A 7,327-nucleotide genomic window follows, 5' to 3' on the forward strand; every position below is an offset into this window, starting at 1 on the left:
CACCTCAGGTCCCTCAGGGTCTCAGTTTTGACAAGGAGGAATTACCAGTCCTGAAGTGGTCATCGATGTTGCCGACAAATACAGCTTCATAATCCTCAGGCCTCTTCAGGTTGGGTGGTCTCTCCTTGGGATCTGAGCCATACTCTCCATTAAACCTCTTTTTGTTGCTTACAATTATTTTCTTCTTGCTGTCGCCCTCAAGAAGACAGATGAAGAGCTGTACCACCCGCAAAGCAGCTTCCCGGAATGGCACCACTATCGGCACCTGTGGAGGGAGTGATGGGCAGCCTTGGAGGGGCAAGGGGAAGGAAGGAGAGCTCGAGGTGAGCCTGCTGGGGACCTAAGGAGCCCTCCGTTCCACAGCCCCTGGCCAAGGACCACATCCGTGTCACCCCCTTTACATAGGACCTGGCTCAGTACTGAAGGCTGAGCATCTTTCCGAACCACAGCACCATGTCCTATGGACTTCAATCTCATGGCTCCTTGGGGTGGGGGTGGGGTTAATTCTTAAGCAGAATGTAGAAATTTTATTTATTTATTTTTTTTTTTGCGGTACGCGGGCCTCTCACTGTTGTGGCCTCTCCCGCTGCGGAGCACAGGCTCCGGACGCGCAGGCTCAGCGGCCATGGCTCACGGGCCCAGCCGCTCCGCGGCATGTGGGATCTTCCTGGACTGGGGCACGAACCCGTGTCCCCTGCATCGGCAGGCGGACTCTCAACCACTGCGCCACCAGGGAAGCCCAGAAATACTCTTTGAGGTAAGTCAATGCCGTTAACAGAGGTGTCCATTAGCAAAAACCCAAGGGCATAAACACACAAAGCTCTTTGAGGACAAGAAATGTTACTCATTTCTGTCTCCCACAGAACTTAGTTCAGTATTTTGATCCGTAAGACCCAAGGAATATGCTGAACAAATGAATTAGATGTATTAAGTAGAGAATAAAGTTAGTAAGGAAAGGACTAAAGCATCATTACTTTTCTAGTACATTTCCTAGTACATTTTTCAGAAATGATGATAAAGGATTTCTGAAATAAGATGATATTTCAATGGGAAATATAGGATTCAGTTTTCCAAACATTTCCAAAAGTGCTCAATTTTAACTGTTGAGGAAAAAAAAACAGAAGATGCTTAACAAATGATTACCTTCTAACTACCCTTGTGTAAACAATACAATCAATGGATATAACCCCAGTCAGATCAGACAATTCACCAAATTCTGAATGTGACTCATGGGTAATCTACCTCATATTCTATTTTGCAATTCTAAATGGAAACAGATAATCTTATTATCCTGATGTTCAAGATTCTGAGATAGTTTCTCAGAAAGGCAACCAGCACAGCCAGAGGGGTGTAGTGATTCAGTTTGGTACAGTGCAGGGATGATGGATCAGTTTTGAAGAGGGCCAAGTTACTGTCCCGGCTGTCACACTAAGTAAGTGTCTAGGCTTTGGTTTCCCCAACTATCAAACAAGAGGGTTGGACTAAGAAATCTCTAAGAGCCATATCAGTATCAAAATCCTAAAATCCTATTAAGCCCAATGAGAAGAATCTAAGAAGATGAGGCTTCTTCAATATAGACACAGAGGCTAAAGGGTAAGGGGGTATGGGTGGCACAGTATCTAGCTCCAGCACATCATGAAAAACGTAGACAGAATTCAACGACGTAAGCTCCCAATCCACTGGAGCTTAGGCTTATGAGCCACATAAATGTAATCATCACTTTAAGCAGTAATAAGGATACAATGCAAAAACAGGGATTTTGTTTTCCAAGGTCTACATATTTATGTGGCTTAGTGAAGGGAATCCTTGGTTCTAGTCCTGTCTCTGCTACTTTTTCTCTGGTTCTCTTTAGCAAGGTCCTCTACGAATCTGGGTCTCTGTCCACAGGTGTAATATGTAGGGATTGAATAAAAGGCTCCTTAAGGTCCCATCCAGCTCTGACAATCACAAAGAAGAGATTTATAGTGGAGTGTTACTTATGTAGGATCAGGGTTTATCTTTAAGGAGAGAATTATCATGGAGGTACCTCCTACTCCACTTTCCAGTTAGATCTGCTGTTAGAGACAGTCCACTGAGCTGTCTGCAGCACTGCCGTGACATTACCTGGCCCATCTAATATGCTCATTCTTGGACTCATTCATTATTCCAATCATTAAACCATCTGAGAACCTGCTAAGTGCCAGGACCCATATGTTAGAGCCTTACAGCCTCCTTGAGGGCAAAGTTCTGCTGCTGCCACTCACCTTGGGCCTCGTTAGCCCTTGGTCCCTGAAGTCATCATCATCACCCAACCCAAGTTTCTGGCTTCGGCATCTGCTGTTGTTGGCAAGCACCTGGGCATTGGCTTTGAGAACGTGATTTATCACATGCAGGCAGTACACGTGGCGGATCTCTTCCCCTTTCTTCAGGGCAGTCCTTTCTGGGTAGAACAGGTCCCGGTAAGAATTCATAATTAAGAAGAGCTCTTTCTGGAGGGGTGTGAAGGGGCTACTTGAATTTGGGGGACAAGAGGGGAACTGGCTGTTGGTCTTGATCCAGGTGGATTCCAGAGGCTTCTGGAGATGAAGTGACTTTAAGTCAATGTCCTTTGGGGGTTTAAAGGTTTCCAACTGTTGAAACCTGGATGAAAAGACAAGCTGGCCCAGGATGGGCCACTGTGGGAGAAATGATCAAGAACTAAGTTAGAAATGAATTATAGTACCTTACATTCATATAATGCTTTATAATTTACCAAGGCCTTTCACAACTTACAGATCCTCTCACTTTATCCTCACAACAACCTTACAAGCTAAACACTATAATGCTCTTCTTGCAGTTTAGGAAATGCTGAGGTTCAGAGGTTATAGGATTCAGACAAACAGAGGAGAACAGAGCTAAGGGTTAGAGCCCAAGGTTTCTGACTTTAGAAACCTTGTGAGCTCTTCACTAGATCAGTGGGTCACAAACTGTCCTGTGGACCACACTGTAGGAAGTCAAAATTTACTCTAGACAAAAGAAAAGGGGGCCCAACGGTCAAATAACTTCGGTAACCACCACAAAACCTAATCCCCCTCAGGGAGAGTCACAAGCAGATCGGACACTAAAGGTTCTGCTGAGTCCTGTAACAAGGACTCCGTTCCACTTCGTTTGACCCAGAGTTTTCCAAATTTACTTGGACGTGGAACAAGGTTTTTGTTGTTGTTTTGGATTTTTTTTTTTTTTTGGAGACATATATTAGAATTGAAAAGAATAGTATTTTGTGGAATACCAGTTTGGGAATTTTTGCACTGTAACAAAACTGCTGATCTTAGCAATAAAGAAAGGATGACCTCTGCAATAAAAAAGAATTAACTATTGATATATGCCAACAACTGGGATGAACCTCCAAGGAATTATGCTGCGTGAGAAAAAGCCAACCTGTATGATTTTATTTATATAACGCTTTTGAAATAACAAAATTATAGAAATGGAGAACAGATTAGCGGTTACCAAGGGTTAGGAATGGGGGAAGGGAGGTGGGTGTGGTTATAAAATGGCACCAGGGAAGAGGAGGGATCTTGATGGTGCTGGAAATGCTCTGTATGTTGACTGTGGTGGTGGCCAGGGCAACCTACACGTGATAAAACAGTATAGAACTAAATAACACAAAGGAGCAGGAGCAAAAGTGAGGAAATCTGAATAAGACAGGTAGGTTGTATCAGTGGAAATTTCCTACTTGTGATATTGTACTACAGTTTTGTAAGATGCTACCATTGGGGGAAACCGGGCAAAGGGCACATGGGATACCCTTGTATGATTTCTTACAACTGCATCTATAATTATTACCTCAATAAAAATTTCAATGAAACAAGGATGACCAATTCTTATGAATAGCATCAGTGGTGAAAAAAAAAATCACCGAAAAAAGAAGCAAAAACTGCTCCATACTGAATAATTTAGGTGTGAACTTATCTCAGATATTTCAAACAAATGAACAGCAGTAGCTACTGTCTGACTGAACACTTTGTACATGTCTTCCAGTAAACTAAATTACTTTATTTTGATGCAGGCATTACTGTCCCCCTCTAACAGATGAGAACAGTGAAGATTAAAAAGGTAGATTAACTTGCCTTAGGTCATGAGATAGCCCCTTGCAGACGTTGGTCTAAACCCTGGTGTACCTGTCTCCAAAGCATTCTTATCTTATTGGTCCCCACCTTCCAGCTTCCCAGTGCCTTTTCTAGCTATGCCTGTGCCTTACTGGGCTCTTCCAGTCTTCCTCTATCTTGCTCCCTCTCAAGCCATCTGCCACGGGTGTGTATCATACATTCAGGGAGACCACTAAAACCCAAGACCACTGCTTGCTTTTAGCTGGTGGGTAGTTTTGGGATTTGTGGCAACAGCCTGGATTTCTTTTTCTTTCAGTTCTTTGTTTACATGTTGTGCAAATGGATCTAATTCAGAAATAAAGAATATTAGAACACTTAGGGCAAATGACAGGGATTTTCCAATCTTCCCCTGTGAATGACATCCTGTTTTCATGATGTTAACTCATCTTTTTCCCCATCAACTTTCCCCATCATTTATCCCAGTCCAGAGCTTAAAAGTTTCTGACAGGTTCATCTCCCTAAAGCATTTCTTTAATCACATTATTCCCCACCTCAAAAACCTTTGAAGAAACTTCTTGGACTGAAATTCAACATACACCTCTAACCTACCTCTCTAATGTAATTTTTGAATTACATGGCTCTCAAATTCTTCTGCCACTGTGGCTTTCCTTCCTTTAACTGAAAATTCTATCCTCTTGTTCACCGCATTTCTATATATCCAAATAGTATCCGTTGAATGTTACCCCCTGACTCACAATAAATAACTATTTCCCAAGAGCCTACTGTGTCAGGCACAGTTCTGGCTCCAAAGAAGCCATCTCTGGTCCCCTATAGACAGTCATCACTTTCTCTCAAGCGCCCCACCCTGCCCTCAGTTATCCACACCAACACATATATGTGCATGTCCTACCTCACCTAACTAGACTGCAAGATCCCTGAGGGCAGGTACCACGTCTGATTTAACCTGCACTGGAAGACAAATGTAAATGCTCAACACTCAACTGAGGTGAACAAATGATCAAAATGGCAGGGTCAGTGCTCTGCACTGGCCACCCAACCTTCTCTTCCAGCCCCACTCACGTAAGAAGCAAAGTTAAATGACCCATTCAGGGACCCAGGTAGTAAAACTTCAAATGCAGTGCACCTTATATTAAGACCTAAGATAAAGGTGAACAATAGGAAATAAGAATTCTAGGTGATAATATATCAGTACAGACCAAACAACCAGAGAAACTTTAGGATAGTCAAGCCTCCTAATGTTTCCTCCAGGGTTTTTTTTGTTTTTTTTTTAACTTTTTTTGAGTTCAGAACGCGGTTTTTGCCCAAATTCTACCTGCTACTTCTTCCTCTTGTCTAGAATAGCTAACAGAACCAAATGAGGATTAAAATTTCAACTTCAGTGGCACCGCTGGTTGAAGAATGGCACTGGGACCAAAAAAGGCAGTCAGGACGCAGAATGAGACCAACCTGACGTGCCCACCCAGGCACAGGCTAAGACACAGGACCTGAGAGACAGCAGAGCCCTGCCTCAGCCTACCACAGGCTTGTCTAAGTAACAGTCATGGGGACAGAGGCATGGCCCATTGTTCTGTATCTTGACTTTGGCGATGACAATATAAATATACACATTTGTCAAAACTTATCGAATTGTATACTTAAAATGGGTACACCTTGTTGAATGTAATTCATACCTCAATAAAGTTGATTTTAAAGTTAAATTAAACAGTCGCCTATGGGGACTTCCCCAGTGGCACAGTGGTTCAGAATCCGCCTGCCGGGCTTCCCTGGTGGCGCAGTGGTTACGAGTCCACCTGCCAGTGCAGGGGACATGGGTTCGAGCCCTAGTACGGGAAGATCCCACATGCCACGGAACAATTAAGCCCGTGCGCCACAACTGCTAAGCCTGCACTCTAGAGCCCACACACCACAACTACTGAAGTCCATGCACCTAGAGCCCGTGCTCCGCAACAAGAGAAGCCCCCACAATGAGAAGCCCATGCACTGCAATGAAGAGTAGCCACTGCTGGACGCAAATGGAGGATGCCCGCATACAGCAACGAACACTCAACGCAGCTATAAATAAATGAGTGAATGAATTAAATAAATAAATAAATAAATAAAAGGAAAGCAGTGCACTGAGCCGTGACTGTGCCTTCAAATACAAGATTCTGGAAAGAGTCCAGAAATTGGTAAATTACTCTTAGAACTGTAGAGAGGAACAACAGCTTTCCCCTGTGAATTGTAATAGTTGGCAAAACATGCTAGTGTTTCCTTCTTTCCTTATCCTTTCTGAATAAATTGAAAGTGTATGAATATATGAATAAAATGTGACACAGTTCATGGGCATCATTCAAATCATTCCCTGCCAATTATGGGAGTCTGTTGAACACTGAACAACAAATGTTTCTTGACTGACTAAACTATTGTCTGATTTGATGAAGGAAGAGAGGAAGAAAGAAGGAAAGGAAGGAAGGATTGATTTTATGGCAACTGAGTAGATCTTAGCAGAAATCCTGACTCTGATTTTAGAAGCCTCAAACACTGATATTCTATTTCCCCAAATCCCCCTTCACTGGCTCTATTGTTTTCCCACCTCCTTTCCTTTCTTTCTTGTTTTTAAATTAATTTTTATTGGAGTAGAGTTGCTTCACAATGTTGTGTTAGTTTCTGCTGTACAGCCCCCCTCCTTTCATTTCTATGTATGCAGCAGCCATGAGCAGCTCTGCTAATAATGTTTGTAAAAGAGTGAACTAGATCAGAAAAAGCCTGGTAGCTACCTGGTACCCCTAGGGATTTAGTCATCCAGGATCCTGGACAGCAAGATCTGGTGGGTCTTTGTTTGATTTTGAAAGACCCAGAAGAAACTGCTACTGCTAGCAACTCAACGTTTTACAGATGTCACTGTGCTGGGGAGGGACAGGTGGTGAGTGGGCTGCCTCATCTCTGATTCCTAGGTCTGAATGAGATAAGAGAGGGAAAACAGTCCCAGAGAACGGCATCAGAAGTTTCCCAGGGGGGTTAAAATCAAGTGGAGCCACACACAGGCCATCTGAGCCGTCCCCACATCCTGGATAGGGGATGGGGGTGGTGTAAGGGGCTGACGAAGAGCTGTTTCTACTCTTCTACTCTTAGTCTACCTTAATCCATCTTTCTTGCAAGACATTTTGTCTATTTCCAAGTTCAGAGATTTGAACTTGAACCTGAGTGTGGCCACTTCCCGTGTCATCTATTGTCCTCCATGAGCCTCAAGCGTACAATAC

At 43.4% G+C, this 7,327-nt stretch overlaps 1 protein-coding gene across 1 annotated transcript; it reads right to left on the minus strand.

Annotated features, from left to right (window-relative positions):
• Positions 1 to 13: 13 nt before the first annotated feature.
• On the minus strand, positions 14 to 6,686 carry LOC309799555 (U3 small nucleolar RNA-associated protein 25 homolog; the record flags this gene model as incomplete). The annotated part of the gene is made up of 2 exons (XM_082612866.1): positions 2,244 to 6,686; positions 14 to 265 (listed from the first exon to the last, which is right to left on the minus strand). The coding sequence occupies exons 1-2, from the start codon at positions 2,448 to 2,450 to the stop codon at positions 14 to 16; spliced, it is 459 nt and encodes a 152-aa protein (XP_082468992.1). The 5' UTR covers positions 2,451 to 6,686.
• Positions 6,687 to 7,327: the final 641 nt, after the last annotated feature.

This window comes from Mesoplodon mirus (assembly GCF_964341445.2).
Source record: "Mesoplodon mirus genome assembly, chromosome: 3".
Classification (NCBI taxonomy): Eukaryota; Metazoa; Chordata; class Mammalia; order Artiodactyla; family Ziphiidae; genus Mesoplodon; species Mesoplodon mirus.